Source organism: Brassica napus, chromosome A1 (genome assembly GCF_020379485.1).
Source record: "Brassica napus cultivar Da-Ae chromosome A1, Da-Ae, whole genome shotgun sequence".
Classification (NCBI taxonomy): domain Eukaryota; kingdom Viridiplantae; phylum Streptophyta; class Magnoliopsida; order Brassicales; family Brassicaceae; genus Brassica; species Brassica napus.
In genome coordinates, this window is record NC_063434.1 from 11,036,942 (window position 1) to 11,056,192 (window position 19,251).

At 38.0% G+C, this 19,251-nt stretch overlaps 4 protein-coding genes and 1 pseudogene across 4 annotated transcripts; 2 read left to right on the forward strand and 3 right to left on the reverse strand.

Moving 5' to 3' along the window:
• Positions 1 to 1,871: 1,871 nt before the first annotated feature.
• Positions 1,872 to 3,195, forward strand: LOC106360828 (glycine-rich cell wall structural protein-like). The gene has a single exon (XM_013800502.2). It carries the CDS (start codon positions 2,060 to 2,062, stop codon positions 3,044 to 3,046), a length of 987 nt encoding a protein of 328 aa, XP_013655956.2. The 5' UTR covers positions 1,872 to 2,059; the 3' UTR covers positions 3,047 to 3,195.
• Positions 3,196 to 5,826: 2,631 nt separating this feature from the next.
• Positions 5,827 to 8,028, reverse strand: LOC106446592 (probable cysteine protease RD19C). The gene is made up of 4 exons (XM_013888368.3): positions 7,513 to 8,028; positions 7,140 to 7,259; positions 6,394 to 6,640; positions 5,827 to 6,311 (listed from the first exon to the last, which is right to left on the reverse strand). The coding sequence occupies exons 1-4, from the start codon at positions 8,011 to 8,013 to the stop codon at positions 6,031 to 6,033; spliced, it is 1,149 nt and encodes a 382-aa protein (XP_013743822.2). The 5' UTR covers positions 8,014 to 8,028; the 3' UTR covers positions 5,827 to 6,030.
• A 403-nt stretch (positions 8,029 to 8,431) lies between these two features.
• Positions 8,432 to 13,529, forward strand: BNAA01G17580D. Its single transcript, XM_013888343.3, has 16 exons — positions 8,432 to 8,774; positions 9,001 to 9,195; positions 9,487 to 9,561; positions 9,718 to 9,885; positions 10,128 to 10,291; positions 10,670 to 10,888; positions 10,966 to 11,092; positions 11,308 to 11,496; positions 11,634 to 11,720; positions 11,806 to 11,963; positions 12,095 to 12,214; positions 12,306 to 12,531; positions 12,617 to 12,676; positions 12,754 to 12,927; positions 13,008 to 13,117; positions 13,217 to 13,529. The coding sequence occupies exons 1-16, from the start codon at positions 8,559 to 8,561 to the stop codon at positions 13,389 to 13,391; spliced, it is 2,463 nt and encodes an 820-aa protein (XP_013743797.2). The 5' UTR covers positions 8,432 to 8,558; the 3' UTR covers positions 13,392 to 13,529.
• Positions 13,530 to 13,786: 257 nt separating this feature from the next.
• On the reverse strand, positions 13,787 to 17,042 carry LOC106446561 (annotated as a pseudogene).
• On the reverse strand, positions 17,021 to 18,221 carry LOC106446608 (transcription factor bHLH147). The gene has a single exon (XM_013888383.3). It carries the CDS (start codon positions 17,835 to 17,837, stop codon positions 17,166 to 17,168), a length of 672 nt encoding a protein of 223 aa, XP_013743837.1. The 5' UTR covers positions 17,838 to 18,221; the 3' UTR covers positions 17,021 to 17,165.
• Between the last annotated feature and the right edge of the window lie 1,030 nt (positions 18,222 to 19,251).

Sequence of the window (19,251 nt, forward strand, 5' to 3'; positions counted from 1 at the left end):
TAATAAATAGATTGCCTAAATTTTAGGAAAACTGGCTTTCAAAATTTTAACCAATTTATGAAGAAAAACCAAAAACTAACTTTTGTGGTTTTTTTTTTATAAAAAAAACAGATTTTCTTTCTTTTTTATAGAAAGTACTGTATTTATGTATTGATAATTCTATAAATAATATTTTATAAAAAGAAATTTTACAAACAAGTTTTTAAGATATAATTTAAACAATAATGTAAAATAATTTTATTTGTGTCTCATATCTACAAATAAATTTCGATATTTATATATAATATTAATTAATTGTAAATCATTAGTTATTAATTTCTATAAATAAAATTATTGAATAACTGTAAGAATTATTAGACATACTAAACAATAATTAATATTTTATAAAAACACAAAATATTAATACAATATATTATATAGTTTTTGAAAATAGCCATTCAAGTGTTAAAAATAAATATCTTATATATAAAATTTTTTATAAATATTTTAAAATTTAAGTATTTTTAATTTTGTATAATTCATAGATATTTTGTGATTTATATTTTAGTATAATACTTAAAATTAAATTAATTTAAAAATCATGTTAATATATTTTTTTTATTTTTAAACAACAATCACTATATTTTGATAAATTTTAATGGAAACTTCTAAATATTTTACTGCTATTTTTTATTATTTTAAAATTTTGTATTGATTATTTTATTTTCTTATTTTAAAATGATGTATTGAATATATAAGAAAAATTCTAAGTAGTTTCAAACTTTTAAATATTTTTTATTTTTTGTAATTTAATATATATATTTTTATTTATATTTTACTATAATATAATTTTTTTATAAAATGTAATAACCAAAAACGAAAAACAAAATCTAGAAACCAAAAACCAAAAGCTGAAAACCCAAAACCAAAATCTAAAAACCAAAAACTAAAATCTAAAAACTACTGAAACAATCATTACCTAAAATTGTTTATTTCAAATTAAAAAGAAAACAAATAAAATTGGTACGCGCAAACGAAAGTTAAAAAATTTGCACACCAGTTTGGTTGCAATAGTCCTGATTTTTAGTTTGTAGTCAAAATGAATATAAAAGTTTGTCGGCAGATCATAATGATAACGATTTGTGGATGATTATAAACTCCATGACTATGATAAAAGAAGATCAAAATGTATGTAAACCAAGTGGTAAAGTAGTTGAGACGCTGAAAACAGAGACGAATCTTAATTAATTCTACCACCAGCCCTGACCCTACAGTTTTCGAACCTGCTTTGAATTTCTCGTCACCCTTTTTTACAGTGGAAAGCTCTTTTTATTCGTTTTCTACTGCTCAATATCCTGTACAATCTTCTAATATTTTTTTATCCCTACAACTCATTACGCATACATCGTAGAAAATCATATATAAATATGGATAAGAACAATAGAAATGAGCAACCAAACTATAGATCGTGACTTATTTTGAGATGTTATTCTTACAATCTTAGTTTTCATCAATGTTTAAAAACCATTCCACTTTTTTGGATTGTAAACATTTGTTTAGTATTGCATGTGTCAACATGGAATTAGATAAGTGCGTATATAAGCTTGGTAATTTTTTGTTGCAACATTCGATTGCGTTAACATATAAACAAGCTTAGATCTTAATTTAAAACATGTTGGGGAACATATTTAAAATTCTGCATAGGAGAGCGAGATAAGATCAAGGTATATCTTTCATTAGGCTGACTTAGTCGGTGATCAAAAAAATACTCTCGACACATGAACTTTTTTTTGTAAAGATTAGTTAAACAAATTGATAGGGTTGAAAAGCACGACAAGGCTACAATTTGAAAAAGGAACACTTGCTCAGCGCTCATTGATTACACTGACGAAAATCGTAGCATCAAAGATAGCGAAATTGTATGAAAAATTCAAGTTAGTGTATGATGAAGGCCTCAACTAATTCTCATTAATGCTCATTATTTCTTTGCTCCTATAAATAGTAAGTATAGTACGGTGAGTAAACCAATCGCACTAAACAAAGAACAACACTTTGTAAAATAAAAGCAGAACGAAAAGAAATGGGGAAAGTTTCTACGCGATTAGGGTTATTGGGTTTGATGCTTGTGTTGCTCATTATTGGAGTAGCAGAATGTAGGAGACTTGAGAAGGAGACTTTAGGAGGTGGTGGTTTTGGAGGAGGTGGTGGTGGTGGAAAAGGCGGTGGTGGTGGTCTTGGAGGAGGAGCTGGTGGAGGCTTTGGTGGTGGTGCAGGTGGAGGCCACGGTGGTGGTGTTGGAGGAGGATTCGGTGGTGGTGCTGGTGGAGGTAAAGGTGGTGGTGGTGGTGTTGGAGGAGGCCACGGTGGTGGTGTTGGAGGAGGCCACGGTGGTGGTGTTGGAGGAGGGTTCGGTGGTGGTGCTGGTGGAGGCAAAGGTGGTGGTGTTGGAGGAGGGTTCGGTGGTGGTGCTGGTGGAGGGAAAGGTGGTGGTTTAGGTGGAGGCCACGGTGGTGGTGTTGGAGGAGGATTTGGTGGTGGTGCTGGTGGAGGCAAAGGTGGTGGTGTCGGAGGAGGCCATGGTGGTGGTGCTGGAGGAGGATTTGGTGGTGGTGTTGGAGGAGGCCATGGTGGTGGTGCTGGAGGAGGATTTGGTGGTGGTGCTGGAGGAGGACATGGTGGTGGTGCTGGTGCTGGAGGAGGACATGGTGGTGGTGCTGGTGGAGGGTTCGGTGGTGGTGGTGGTGCTGGTGGAGGACATGGTGGTGGTGCTGGAGGAGGATTTGGCGGTGGAGCTGGTGGAGGTCACGGTGGTGGTGCTGGAGGAGGATTTGGCGGTGGAGCTGGTGGAGGTCACGGTGGTGGTTCTGGAGGAGGATTTGGCGGTGGAGCTGGCGGAGGTCACGGTGGTGGTGCTGGAGGAGGATTCGGCGGTGGTGCTGGTGGAGGCCACGGTGGAGGAGCTGGTGGAGGTTTTGGCGGTGGTGCAGGAGGAGGCCATGCTGGCGGTGGTGGTGCTGGTGGAGGGTTTGGTGGTGGTGCCGGAGGAGGCGGTGGTGGTGGATTTTGAATCTAGCTTTTTAGGGCTACTTACTTGTGTACCACGCCAAAAAGAATGAGATTATATTATGAATGAAATAAATGATACTTAACAAAAATATGAAGCTATGCGATGTTAATGATTCCTTTGAAAAAATATCATATATCATAATCCACTAATATGCATGGAAAATAAATTTTGGTTATTAAGTCGGGGAAAATAGCTAAAGAAACAATAAGTTTTGTTAGTAAAACTACGCAAACTTATTAAAATAACATTGTCAAAATTATTCTATTAACATGATTCGACCAATTACGAGTTATGTTAATTTCCGTTCTAATTTTTTTTATATAAAAAAAACAGATTCTAAACCCTAAAAGTAGGGGTTTTGCCTTTAAAACTTATTATTGGAGTTCTGAGCTCATCTTCGGTAGATACAGTGCTGCGCGAAGATCTACAGAGGCTTGAAGCAGCTATAAATTGGGGTCTTCAGCAAATTTTTATAAAAGAATGTAATGTATATTTGAAACATCATACAAAAACACACGATAATCTCAAAAACTAACATAATTTCTTTTCCTTCTTTTAAATAAACTTTTTTCACCAAATTTTTATAATCTACATTCCTAACTAATTTTCCTTCTGTAGATATAATTTCTAATCTATTCAACTTTTTTTGTAATATGATTGACGCATATAAGATTTTTATCAACTTTAACTTGGAAAAGCTAGCCTGTTGATATATAATCTTTGAATTTTGGATAAACTCTTCCATCCTTTAAAGTTTAAATCTTCAACAGTCTCCCAAAGGGTAGAGGTGCCAAGTTCAAATCTCAGCAGCTGCGGGGAGAGGATTAAACAACCGGTTCTTGTCCCTGGCCCAAGGAAATTATGGGATTAGGTCCGGAACTTCTTGAATTCAAAAAAGAAAAATGTTGTGGTAAAGCATCTCTTCGAACTGCTAGTTCGAACTTATAAGATTTCCATGCTGATTTCGTCGGGAATGCTTCTCCAATCTCCATAGTTTCTGCAAATTGTTTAACATCTGATTTTGTCGAAACATGTATCTCTTCACTTCTGATTGTTTAATGTGTTAACACTAACAGCAAATAAAAGTTTGTACTAAATCACCATATACGACAAGAGGTAGTTGGATTAACATCAGATGTGCAATTACTTTTTTGGAAGTGACTTTTACAAAAGTGCTTGCTATAATACAAATTGCAAGATTAAAGATATGACAACCACACCGCATATAAAATGCACGTGGATAAACATCAATTTTTTTGTATTCATCTATATTTTTCTTTTATATTGGATCCATTATCATATCCATTTTCTTTCACATAATCAATATTTAAATCAAAAGCAACCAACACATTCTGAATTTCACAAAAAAGCTATTTTCCGGATGTGTCATCAAATATTAAGAATGTGAGTACTGTACATGTGCTTGAAACTCAGTTTATGCATCCTCTTGTAAATTAATCTTAAAAGTATATATCTGCTTGGTACAAATTTTATCGTTTATCTATGAAAAAGGAGCGGGTTTGTTCAACATGATAACAAAGTGATGATCAAACAGAGCCATACATCATAAGGTCAGTAGAAACTAGAAACTGTACTACGAAATCATGTGAAATTTTAAATTTGTACCGTAAACTCTTTGAGTCTCTAAGACCAACATTATTGCAGGTCCTTGTTGGTGTCCTTAGGGGAGGGGGACCACAATTTGGCAAAACCAAGAAGGGACAAGGGAGAGAAGTCGTTAAATAGGGAACGTCCTTGCTGCGTCCTCTGCACTGTTTGCGGGCCCCACGACACGTGGTGGCCCGCGATTAGTTGACTTTAAAAAAAAAAAATCAGAAAACTAAAAAAGAAAAGAAAAAAGATTTTAAGAACTTCTGTCCGGTAATGATGCTCTAAGATACTTCAAATTAAGAATTCACAGTGAGCTTCCTTTAGTAGATCTTTTTAAGTAGACCCAGTGACTATCCAATTTTTACATTCACTGTTCATGGACTAGCTGTACCTACTGTTCCCCTTTTAGAGCCAATCCACTGTCATCTTCATTCTCTTCACTCCTCTCCTCTAAGTAAGGCTTTGAAATGCATGATAAGTATATAGATATCATATCACCTTATTTCATAATTGAAATGCATGATTCAATCTAAATGTTACCATGATCAACGTCGTATTACTTTATAATTTTTTTTTTATAATTTTAGATTATATGTTTTCAAATTCGAACTTTTTTATAATTTTTTTTTATAATTTTTTTTATTTTTTTTTCAAATTTTCTTTTTGTAATTCGAAAATACTTTTTGAAACTATTTTTAAAATTTTTATTTTCAAATTTTTAATATTTATTTCTATTTTATAAAATTTTAAACCTCAAACCCAAATCCTCACCTCTTAATTCTAAACCCTAAGGTTTGAATTAGTTAACTTTAGGGATATAAATGTATATTTACCTCTTTAATGAAACATTTTGGTCATTTTGATTTTTAGAGTCTATATTTGTGACAGAAACTTTTTAGTGCTATCATAAGATATTTTTTTTTTTTAAATTTGACAAAAAAAATGGAAGGTATTCGTTAGACATATATAAACACCACCGAGAAGTGCTAGTGATACTGATAACTGGTACAGTGGTACGAAAAAGTGTTTGTAGAAGATAAGACAAAGCCGGACCTTTACTATGTAACTAAGCAGTTTGATCGTTGTTATTTTTGGAACATAAGTCCTTGTATTGACAAAGATTTAACCAAGAAGAATGTATGTATTTGTCTTCTGTATGGCTCACGAACTTCAAACATAATATAAAACTTAATCATATCATCTTTTCTTCAGCATTCGATGCTACAAATATCATACCCCAAGGCTATTTTACATAAAAACTGAAACAAAGAGACAACAATGCTAACAATAACAGTCCATAGAGGTTATTCAGATACATATATATATTTATATATATACAAGGACAGGTAAAACTCAGTAGCGTCCTAATAATTCTACTGAGTTGAGGTATGAACAGCAGCAACGGTGGATACCATTGTGTCCATACCACAAATGTTATGACGTCCCCTGCAGATTTTGTAGTAACCATCCTCCCCCCACGTCGATCCCCATGAGTTCTTTATGATCCAGTAAGGCTTCTCCTTGAGACGGATTGGTGCATAACCCGACGAACCAAACCCAACCAAGAGCACTCCATGGTCTTGGCTCTTAGAACATATATACGGGCACGAGACTCCTCCTATGTAAGTTTGCATCCACATTGCATTGATAGCAACTGTCGAGCAAAACAGAGAATGCATTAATTATCTGATTCTTGAATTTGTAAAAAGGAAAAGCGTTTTGGTTAAAGAACTTACTAGCAAGAGGACCGTGGTGGACTAGATTTGCAGCAATTTGGTCTTCATCGGCAGAGACAACGCTGAAATTAGACACTCTTGCAGCGATCATGCTCTTGTCGAACTTGCAGCCGGAATTGTCGTGTCCTGTATAAGGATAGTCTGATTCTTTCATAAGGCCGCCAGCTTTGAGAGTGTACTCAAAAGCATTGTTCATTAGTCCTCCACCGCAACCAGAGTCACAAGAGTTGGCTTCTTCTGGATCACACTGCAGTTAAAAGAAGATTTTCAATGACAAAATTAGTTACAACCACTTTACCAAACACATTAAATATGATTATGTCAATGAGGATCATAATCTTGAAGCAATCTGAAGAACCAAACAAAGAATTAGGTTTGAGAATTTGTAACTGAACCAATATCCGAAAACCCCAAATAAAAACTGAACCAGGATAATACCGAAGATCCGGAAGTACTTGAAATAAATATTTTGAAAACTAAATAAATTATTCAAATAATCAATTTCATATTCATTTTGATTCAATCTATAAAACATGTAGCATTAACTGAATCCGAAATGAGTTCGGATCCAAAATAAATTTTAGACAGAGCTACAAAATCTAATCAAACCGGAGCTAACCAAACCGAAAATGTATATAAACCCGAATATGGTCTAGGAGGTTTAACCCGGAAATTCTACCAACCCGAAGAAGTATCCAAACGCCTATGCCAAGAATGAATGATGGAAAGGGAGAGAGAAAACAAACCTCATGGTCGCAATCCACAAGCTGCTGCTCGCTGAGGCTAACAAGCTCTTTAGTCGCCAGAAAGTGTGCTCCTTCAAGAGCTCCTGTCGCGCTAAACGACCAGCATGATCCGCAAGAACCCTTTTCCAAATCAAAACCACATAATTCAATACTTGATGATGATCGAAACTCACAAAAGTGGAAAGCTAACTGTCTATTTATGGCAGTTATTGTTTTAGCAGTTGAAATTTGTTTTAGGTGGAAACCCGGTTTGGTATTGGTTCAATTGTACATATATCTAAGCTTGGTCTAGTTTGGACAAAGCTTAGAGACCTTTTCGCATATTTGAGCTGTTCGGTTTCGTATTTGAGCTAACAGAGATCTTTTCACCTACCTGGTTTTTAACAGGAGTTACGGCTCCTTTGTCACGCCAATCAAAATCCGTCGGAAGGTCGCTAGTCGGAAGGATCGGCGCCTTCTGAGCGTCGCTGGGAAGACGTAACTTCCGTTTCAGCCCTAGGTACTTGCGGCGGAACTCCTTCGGAGTAAGATCTGAGAATTGCGTCACGCCGTGGACGGCTGACGGATCGAGCAGCTGGTGACGCCTAGCTCTCCGTAGATTAGCCTTGAAGACACGGAAGCGGTGATCGTGCTCCGCCTGAGTCGCGTAAGTCTTGTCGTACTTGGACTTGAAGAGAGAGAAGTGGTGCTCCGCGTTGAGTAGCTGTTCATCGTTTTCTTCCGGGACGACTTGCCTGATGATCGGGTTATCGAAACTGTCTTCCACTACCTCGCCGGTGATGGCGACGAGTAAACCGGCTGCTACGAGGAGGAAGAAGATCACACGATTCATTTTTTTCCAAGAGATAAGACCATCTGCAATGGTGAGACTCATTGGAGTCCTTAGCACAAGGGCATTTCAGATTAATTTTGGATATTTTGGATTTTTTTTTTTTTTTTTTTAAAAATGACCATTCACGGACCGCCACGTAGTCAATGGGACCCGTGAACAGTGTAAGGATCAATCCTTATTAAAGGATTTTAAGAATTTTTTTTTGCACAAACTCTAAGAAAGTGGGCTCCACACCCTCTAAGGATTCCCTTAAGAGCTCCCATTGTGGATGCTCTAAGGAAGGAGAGTCTTTCGGACAAGCTTGTTAAATAGACTGACAAAGAACACGTGGCGTGATATTATTAGCTGTATTGATTGATGTTAGCGACCACAGTCGATGTGACACGTTGCATGTTGCTTCTAATATCTTCGTCTTCGTCAGCTATGACGATATTTTTATCTACTGTAATTTCAGCAAAATGTTGAGGGTAAATTAGTAATTACCTTTATCATTCTCAAAATTCTCTCCTCGGCGACTAGTATCGACTCTCTCCAGTCCAAATCGGAGGTGTGACTGAAAATATCTCCGGTTGTTTTTTTTTTCAGTTATGGAGGTGAGATCGGATTTACGATCGACTTCGTTTTCTTCTCTCCTGGTCGTTGTGATTCTCACTGTTTTAAGCGGACTCGTTTCCCGGTCTGAGTCGGCTCAGCAACCTTTCCGCCGCGAGCCGGGTCACGCTCACTGGCATCACAGCGCCTTCCTCGACGTACGAGAGAGCGTGCGATCGGATGTCCGCCGCATGCTTCACTCCCGTGCCGAGGTAAATCTCGACCTTATAGTATGCTAATCATCATCATCATCTGAATCTGAATCTGGATTAGCTAGAAGAAGGAATCATCATGATACACTCGTTCTTGTGGCTTCGCACATGTGATCATAACTCTGTTCGTGCTTGTGGCTGTGAATTTTGAGGATCATATGTTAGATTGGCTGCTTTAGAGTTACACATCGAGAATTGAATTTCATATCTACTTGTTTGTGTGCAGGTACCATTTCAGGTTCCTCTAGAAGTGAATATAGTCCTTGTTGGTATGAATGGGGATGGAGGATACAGATATGCTATGGATCCTCACAAGTTGGAGGAGTTCTTAAGAGTTAGCTTCTCGACCCATAGGCCCTCATGCCAAGAGACGGGAGAGCCACTTGATATTGAACATCGATTGGTTTATAATGTGTTTCCTGTGAGTATTTTATTCATCTTAAACCACTCTTCACGATTTTGTATTACTGTATCAGTACCGGAATATTGTATTTGTCGTTTTGGATTGTTAACAAGCTAAGCTATGAAAGTTGTGGAATCTTATTAAGTCTTGAGCTGTTTGGGGTTTTGCATCTTGAGTCAGATTGTTACTATGCATTTAGTTGTATGTCTTCAATAATAAGTGTTATAGACTTCTGAATTCTGATGCAAGATTAACCGTCTTTCCATTAGTTTACTATTCAGATATTCATCGTTTCTTTCTGGCTTTTAGGTTGGGCAACCTGAACTAATTGCTCTGGAGAAGACAGTGAAAGAAGCCATGGTGTCTGCTGGGACTGCAGTAGAGGTTGCTGTGATCTTATCATCTCTAATTTAAATCTCTATCATACACACTCAGACATGTACATATATAAATCTGCTGATGAAATGTAGTTTTTGTGCTGTAAAGTCTACATTTTAATGTATATAAACATTGAGCTGAATTTTTTATTTTTTCATTTAGGCTGATTTTGGAAGACACTTACCTGCCTATGACGTAGAGGCAACCAAAGTTGAGTCCGCCTTTAACCGCCTTTACTCTTATATATTTGACATGGAAGTGGGATCTGGATCAGCTGGCATTGCGGATAAACCGATACCAAGTGCCATATTCGTAGTTAATTTTGACAAGGTATGGCTTGCAGTGCTCTTCTTACTTCTTGAATCTTGCATATAATATTCAGAATGTCCAAATGCTTTACCTGCTCTTGTTTTTGTTTGAAAGATATTTGCTGCCTTATTGGATTGCTGACACTCATATTTCTTTTTGTTCTTGAAGATCTTTATTTTTGCTCACATGTGCATTTATTCGGTAACTAATTAAATCCTGTTCGGTTATTTATCTGCCCCTTTATTTCTTCAATCATTATTCAGGTAAGAATGGATCCTCGAAATACAGAGATTGATCTAGACAGCTTGATGTTTGCAAAGCTACCAGAGCTTAGTGATGCAGACAAGGAGAAACAGGAGGCAGATTATATTTATCGATATAGATACAATGGTGGAGGAGCATCCCAAGTTTGGCTTGGATCAGGCAGGTAAACTCATCTTTGTCTTTCTTATATGATTCTGCCATTAGATGAGATCAAACAGAATTACCACTCTATTATGAAAGCATTGCATCTATCTAGGTATCATCATATTATGGAAAAAGAAGATATGTACTATGATTTCCTTTTTTTGTTGATTATAGAATAGATAGGCCAGAAAAAACTCTAGAGGAATACAAAAAGATTGGCACTTACTATTACTTCATTTCACTTTGGTAAATCATATATGTAATAGCAACCGGCCTTTTTACCTGAAATTAATATTCATGATATTGGTATAGTTGCTATTTGTATTCTTATCTGCTATATTTTCCACGAAGCTCTCAATTTAGTTTTATTTCTAACTTATTTTTCTCTCCTGGATAGATATGTTGTCATAGATTTGTCTGCGGGGCCTTGTACATACGGGAAGATTGAAACTGAAGAGGGAAGTGTCAGTCCTAGAACATTGCCAAGGATACGAAACATTATGCTTCCAGAAGAAGTTAGCCCTGCTGGTCATCAGTCTACCCATGACATTTTTTCTGGTCAGGTAGCGGCATTAGTAGCTACTACAATTGAGCACGTCATAGCTCCTGATGTCAGGTAATATCATACCCGAGAGATTACTTACTTCTATCAATAAAAATAATGCTTAGGTGATTCATTTTGATTTCGACCAGGTTTGAAACAGTTGATCTTGCGACTAGAGTGCTGGTACCTATCATTGTGCTCCAAAACCACAATCGATATAATATCATGGAAAGAGGACAAAACTACAGCATAAATATTGAAGAGATAGAATCCGAGGTAAAGGTTTCTTGCATTAAATGAGTGATGTGACGCTCTGATCTTTTGTTTTCTTCCCTGAATGGTGGTTTGATCCCTGAGTCAATGTGATTAGTAAAAAGACATGTTAACCAAATTTACTGCTATCAGAGAGTTAGCACCCATGATATTTTCCAAAGTACACAAGGATTTGACACTATAGGTTTTCACATGCTAACTGTCCAGAGTCTTTACAGGTAAAGAAAATGATTCATCATGGGCAAGAAGTAGTCATCGTTGGAGGGGCTCATCCATTACATCGCCATGAGAAGTTAGCTATTGCTGTCTCAAAAGCCATGCGTGGGCATTCCCTTCAGGAAACTAAGACGGACGGAAGATTCCATGTGCATACCAAAACATACCTAGATGGTGCTATCCTCAAAGAAGTGAGTTTCAATAGATGGTGGTTTCCGTGTTAGGTTAAGCTAGGAAATCTTGTATTAACAGAGGAAAATAATAGGTCTTTAATCTTCTGTTACTGCTCCAACCAGTGACGTCTCATTATTCTTATTAACCATTGCAGGAAATGGAAAGGTCTACTGATGTTCTAGCTGCTGGTTTGCTCGATGTATCTGACCCTGGACTTTCTAATAAATACTTTCTGCGCCAGGTAAATCTTAAAAAAGTCATATTCAAATTTCTTTCACAAGTTTTGTTTTTTTCTCATGGAAAATATTCCATATTTTTGTACTCAGAGCTGGGAAGATGAATCCGAAGGTTCAAATGATTCCATCGTGAAACACAAACCTCTCTGGTCACCTTACAGCTCGAAACATCAAAAGGGGAAGAAAAAGAAGGCCGTTAAGAAAAAAGGAGATCTCTACCGAACTTACGGAACAAGAGTTATTCCAGTGTGAGTTGATTTATACAAACCAGCTGCTTGGTATATTCAGTACACTGTCCAAGCAAGGCTCATATGTTAAGTGATTAATTTACACTTGCAACCGAAACAGCACTTGATATAAATATATACTCTGTATGTAGGTTTATACTCTCATTAGCAGATGTGGACCCAATGCTCATGATGGAAGATGAGAGTCTCGTGTGGGCGACCAGTGATGTGGTCATTGTGCTTCAGCATCTAAATGAGAAAATACCTTTAAGGTGAGCAAAATGTAACAAGAATAGAGCTAGAAAACAATGATAAACTTACTACTCTGGTCATCATATCGGTTTTGATTTCTGGCATTTGCAGTTATGTGTCTGAAACAGAGAGACAGCACGCCATTCCATCACAAGTGCAGCGGCATATACTTGCGGGTATAGCTTCTGCTTTAGGCGGTGTAAGTGCACCGTATGAAAAGACCTCTCACGCGCATGAAAGGCCAGTCACCAATTGGCTTTGGGCAGCCGGTTGTCACCCGTTTGGACCGTTCTCAAACGTCTCTCAGATGAGTCAAATGCTTCAAGATGTTGCACTGGTGAGTCCAACAATCATTATCATGCTTAATATAATGTTGACAACTCTTCTGAATCTGACGTGAGATATGGTTTCTTCAACCGCAGAGGAATACTATCTATGCGCGGGTTGATTCTGCTCTACACAAAATCCGTGAAACATCCGAGGTAAGCTAAACTGCAACAAGTGAAAATACGTTTCTCCTGCAGAGAGTTCATACATGTGGTTGTTATCATGTGAACAGGCAGTACAAAACTTTGCATCTGAGTACCTCAAGACTCCATTAGGAGAGCCAGTGAAAGACAAAAAGAACAAAACAAGAACGGAGCTGTGGGTGGAGAAGTTCTACAAAAAGACGACCACATTGCCTGAGCCTTTCCCACACGAGCTAGTAGAAAGATTAGAAAAATATCTAGATGTAAGTTAATAAACAACTTCTGTGACCTCGATTGTTTTTTGCGCTCTGTTTTATTGTGGTCTGTTATTATGATAAAACAGACTGTAGAGGAGCAACTGGTGGATCTCTCTTCTTTGCTATACGACCACAAATTATACGATGCACATCTCAACAGCTCAGAGATTCTTCAGACCACCATGTTTACCCAACAGTAAGTATCTTCTTACTTGTCCTAATACACTTTTCTTTTCTGTTTGTGCGTGAGCAAATGAAATGCAACACACAAACAAAAAATAAACAATGGTTTCAGGTATGTAGAACATGTACTGGAAACAGAAAGGGAGAACATGAGATGCTGTAAGATAGAGTACAAATACACGGTTGGAGTAAAGTCTTATCAAACGTTGGTCTACGGAGGGATACTTATTGCAGGTTTTCTTGTCTATTTCCTTGTCATCTTCTTCTCTTCTCCTCCTGCTCGTTGACCTCTGTTTTTGTTCTGAGTCAGAGATTTTGTAACGGTTGTTTACTGTTGAATCCATGTGACTAGAAGTTTGTTGACATATGATTTTAAGTAGTATCATAAATTACTAATTATATAAAGTTATGCATCGATAAAATTATATCTCTAATCTTTTACTTATTGCATACATTCTTTTAATGTTGTTTGTTATTCCATATGATTTCAAAACTTGTGAGACTTTTCAACATGATTTTGCATAACTACATATTTTAGTATCTTTTCAACATCATCATTAACACTAAAGATTTTAGCCATCATTGTTTATAAATTATCAAAAGATAAATCATTTTCATATACATAGTTAGATCTAATGTCATTTACCTATTCTTTTGTGATATCAAATTAATTGTAATCCAATTTGTTGTTTATCATTTTATTAGCATATTACTATATTCTAATAAAATTTGTAAAAGACAAGACCGAAGCCCATTTCAAACAAACAAAAACAGTAAAAAAAACTCAAACTTTCCGAGCCAAGGTTCTCTGTTTAGTGGCGTGTTGAACCACTTTCTCCTCAACGTGTAACCCTTTCCTGCGTCTCACGGCGTTGATGAGCTTCCTCGCCGTGTTGGGAAGCACGCTTGCTCCATCACCAAACTCTTCAATCTCTTGTTCAGTTTTGGGAACAAAGAAGGGATCTTCCTCAAGCATTTCCCAATGGCTCAGAACCATCAGCGCACTCGCACCACCTGACGTTCCTTTTCTCAGCTCGTCTGCAAAACCGAAACTTTCGGAAACGGGCACGTAGGCATGGACCGTAAACAGAGACGACCCTTCTTGCATTTCTTCCTTGAGAACTCTAGCTCGTCTTCTGCTCAGAACGGCGTACATGGGACCAAGATACTCCGGTGCTGTGTTTAGCTCGCAGAAGTACATAGCTTCCACGATCCGTGGATTTGTCTGAAGCACGGCGGCTCTACATGCGTCTTTGACAGCCGTCATGACTTGTCCTGTGAATATTCCAAAGTTTTCAGGTTGTTTCTCTGTTTCTAAATCTTCTGCGAGATGAGACTCAATGGTGAAAGCTAATCCCCACATTGGTTCATCGCATAGAGGTCCTGACGCTGTAGCTAGCTGAAACCCCGAGACTATGCTGCTTTCGAGAGTAAGAGCTTCACTGTACAATGCTGAGTCAGGTGGTGTCTCAGTATGATCTTCTGTGAAGCCAAGTCTGTGAGAGACATGAGGAGAGCCTCTTACGAGAATGGATCCATCCTCGCAGATTCTTTTACCATCTGGAGTGAATAGTATGTTTGGACCTTTCTCTCTTGGACCAAGCGCCCATATCCTCTTGAGCAACTTCGCCCACTCAGCTTTGCACTTCTCACGATCATTCTCGGTTTCAGAGCTTGATGAAACGCCAGCTTCGACTAACTGGTTCTTCAATACGTCAACGGGATCAACATTCTCCTCGAGGCTAGGGCTTTGAGATTCTAGTTTGTGGCTGCCTTTACCTCCAATAACGTCACCAAGCAAGTCAGTGTTCTCATCAAGCAGCTTGGTTAGGGAGAGTGGTAGTTTCATGACGTGTACTCTGATAACGCATCTGCCGTTTGGAGTTCTCTTCTCAACGTAGTCCAAGCTTAGAGATGTCAAACTTTCCAAAAGATTAGAGCCGTCACCTTCAACTGTCTCCCTGTATGAAACGAGAGGCGAAGAGACTTCAATGTTCACTCTTGCAAATCTGTCTTTCAAATCCTTGATACATCTTTCCAGGTGAACTTCTCCAGCAGCAGCAAGCACATGTTCTCCTCGAGCAGACACCGTGATCTCCACAAAAGGATCTGCTCGGTTCAAAAGTCTTAGACCTTTCATCAGAGCACTCATATCTGAAGGATCCGATGGCTCAATCGCCACTCTAAGAGTGGGAGAGACCTGAAACTCCATGCTGGCTAAGGGCCAGCAGTTTCTAGTAGATGAAAGTGTGGCGCATTTTGATATATATGGTCCAAGCCCTCTTATGGCCACTACATTCCCAGCTTTCACCTCGTTTACTGGTTTTAAACCTTGTCCCATCATAAGATAGATTGAGTGGAGTTGTGCTTCTTGGATGTACTTCTCGCCTTTGAGAGGATCATATAGAGAGGAAATCACAAAGACTCTTTGTCCGGCGCAAAGAACACCGCTAAAGATCCTGGCAAATGCAAGGAAACACTCATCCGACTCGCTGTTACTGTCGTCATCATTTAAACCGTTCATCCTCTCCCTGTGGTCTCCTCCCTGAGGTATCATTTTCATGGGCATAGCGAACATTTTAGATACAAACACAACACAGGGGGAGTCAGGGCTAGAGTCACAAGCCTCAATTGATCTTCTAACAAGCTCTGCTTCTGCAAGGACACTTGAATCAACGTCGTTACCACCTATAACTTTTCTTTCTGGAACCAAGCGTGGGATTCTATATGCCTGTGCTGAAATGGGGTCTGGCAGATGTTTCACAGCCATAGACAAGACTGCATCAGATAAAGGAAGCCAACGGCTCATCACTGATCTACGCAAGTTTTTAGGATCCTTGTTCTGAAGCTCGCTTGGTGGAATAATCAAGTTAAAAGATTTGATAACTTTCTCGAGAACAGCTCCATCACTGCCGGGATCTAGAACCTCCCACAAAGGCTCAAGCACGAACTCCACAAACATTGGGTTTGTCTTGCTTCCCGCACTTAAAGACTTCTTCCCTACAATCATCTTTGTCTTAGGAATGTAATAACGAGGACCCCATAATGATTTCTGCAACGTATCCGCATTAGCTCCAAGCCTGGAAGCATAGAAATTAGCAAACTCAGAGACCCCAAAACCCCATCCATCCAAAGCACACACAAAGACCACATTGCCCTTCTGAGGCTGAAACGTAACCTCTTCATCATCCTCCAACAGCTCAAGACTCTCATCAGTAATCTCACCTGAAGGACTTGCAAGTATAGAGTCAACATCAGACAAATACTTCTCAGACTTATACGCACTCACAATCCCATTAACCTCATGAACAATCCTAATCAAACGAGTATACGCTTCCATGGGACTCAACCTCAACTCACAAATCAGCCTATCAATCTTGTTAAGCACCAAACAAGGAGTCAGCTTCTCAATCCAAGCTTGTCGCAACACAGCATGTGTCTGAATATGAACACCTTCGACAGCATCAACCAGAACCAAAGCACCATCACTAAGCCGAGCAGCTGTAGAGACTTCACTGCAGAAGTCCATGTGTCCAGGGGAGTCTAACAAGTTGAGAGAATAGTCCTTGTAGCCAAGAGAAATCGAGGAGCTTTTCATGGTGATAGCACGCCTCTGCTCTTCATCGAGATAGTCCATGTACCTAACCTTACCAGCTAGTCTAGCGTTAAGCAGCTCGCCGCCACGGGAGGAAGCAAAGCGAGAGTTGTTTTGCCGTGGTCTACGTGTGCTAAGATGCAAATGTTCCTAATCTTCCTACCATCACACTCATCCATCTCGTAGACGAAGAGCGAAGAAGAGAAACGGCCTTGCTTCCTAGCCTGAGCGAGAAGAAACCGCGGCGCAGGGTTTGAAGGTTTCCTCTGCAAGTTTCCTCTTTTATAACTCGGTGAATTTAGTTATATCAAGAGCCCAAAGTTGAATCATTAATTCATAATATTAAAATAGGCAATTTTGTCACACAAACATAGTTTTCAGAAAGAAAAAAAATATCAGAGAGAAATATCAAATAAACAAATATTTTTTTTAATACAGAAAAAATACAAAAAGACAGCTGGGCAAGCTAATCGAGCATGTGTGTCTCTTCCCCATGATTACCTGTCTCCGGCACAGCCGAGCTGGAGCCAACGGCGGAGATAATGGCATTCAAAGCACGAATCTGCATCTCCATCGCAACAATGTAATCAGTAGTTTCTTCTAAAACCACCGGTAACGGTTGTTTTCGGCAACCGGGGATTAACCGGCTCAGCAATTTCACTTTCCTCTGTACAGCTGCAAACCCCTTCCCCTTCAACCTCAAAACCGTTGCTCTCTTTTTCCTTAACCGGCTATTCCCGGTTATCGAAACCACCGATGTTCTTAACCGGTTCTGTTTCCTAAACTTGAGCTTCACTTTAACGGCTTTAGATAGTATAGCTCGGCTCCACAGTGTTCTGCCTCTCGCCGTAACCGCCAGAGACCTGTAAGCGGCGTCGCGTACGGCTATACCTCCGCCGCGAGGAGAGAGCTTACCAGATGCATCGGTGGCGGCGCTAATACGTAGTTCCCTCAGAGATCGAATGATGTTGGTCGAGTAGATTTGCTGCTGCTTCTCGGATCTCCATTTCTGCACCGATGATTGAGACGAAGAATGCGACGGTGATGGTGACGTTGGTTTCTTCTTACGCTTACGCCGCGACTGATCATAACTGGAGCTAGCCGTTGGATGATTTGTCAGTGGAGAAATAGACTCCATGTCAGTTCCTCTGCTTCTCCGGTGACAGTGTCTGAAGACAGAAATAGAGAAAAGAGATTAGCGATTAGAGAGTAGAAGATGAGAGAATGTTTTCTGAGGAAGGAAAGGTAATGAGGAATCGTTTTGTTATTATCTTCCTCCTCCATGTGATCTCCACTCAACATTATTTCTTTTAAAATAATATTATCACCATTAATTTATGTTGATTAAACCTAATCACAAGTGCTAACATTTTAAATTCTACTTGTTGTTATGCGTTGTTTGACATATTGATTGTCATATAGATTGATTGAATACAGTGATGTCGTCAATGTGTAACGCCGGATGTAAAAAAACGTCAATTTGTAACGCCGTACATAATTATTTCCAAAAGGATATATGAAATGAATCCATGATTTTCTCAATGCCGAACGTAAACTTATTTTCACGTTAGGCTCTTTTATTATTATCTAAAAATAGATATGTTTATACTTTGGTTTCTGTCTGAAAGTAAAATCGTTACGCAAAAAAAAAGTCGTTAGACATATGGGTGGGCAAAAAAAAAACAAAACGAACCGGATCAAACCTACCAATCAAACCGAAACCGATTCAAACCGAACTAAAGTCTATTTCAAACCATTCGGTTGAATATTTTCCAATCCGAATGGAACCGAAAAACCAATGTATTTTTGTAATTATTTAAATTAAAAATATTAGTGATACCAATATACTAAAATTCTAATACTATACCATATATTTTTCATTTTTCATTTATTAACATACATTCTTTTAACCGAATATGTAATCATTAAAATATTTGATTTAAAAAATAAAAAAATCTGTATTCTTATATATGTAAACACGAATGTGAAATCTAAACCTAAAAGCTAAAGCAAAATTTATTACAAAAGATTTTTTTCACAACGTCATATAAAAGATGATTCATTGCAAGCTTTTTAATAGTGATATAAGAAAATGTTAGTCTTTTTTTAGTTAACTTTCATTTATTTTAATTTTTATATATGTTTTATGATTTTTTAAAGGTTTTTGTTTGAATTTTATATTAAATTTAATTCACATAGTTTATATTTACATAATTTATGCTTTAAAAAATAATTTCTCTTGTGTCACAACAAAAAACATAATTTCTCTTAAAAAAATTAAACTAAAAAAAATCTAAATAAATTAATCCAAAAAATAAATAAATAACCGAATCGAACACAAACCAAACCAAACTAACTATGTTTTTTTTTTCTAACATCATAAATGCATATTTTGGCTCTGCCTTTCTTTTCTGAAAAGGCCATAAGGGTTAACTAAAATTGGATACTGAAATTGAAGAAATGTCTCATAATATGTACACACTACACTCGCAGCCTCGTTGTCCTACAAAAAGTTTCACACACTACATATATATGCCATCACATTTGCTTAA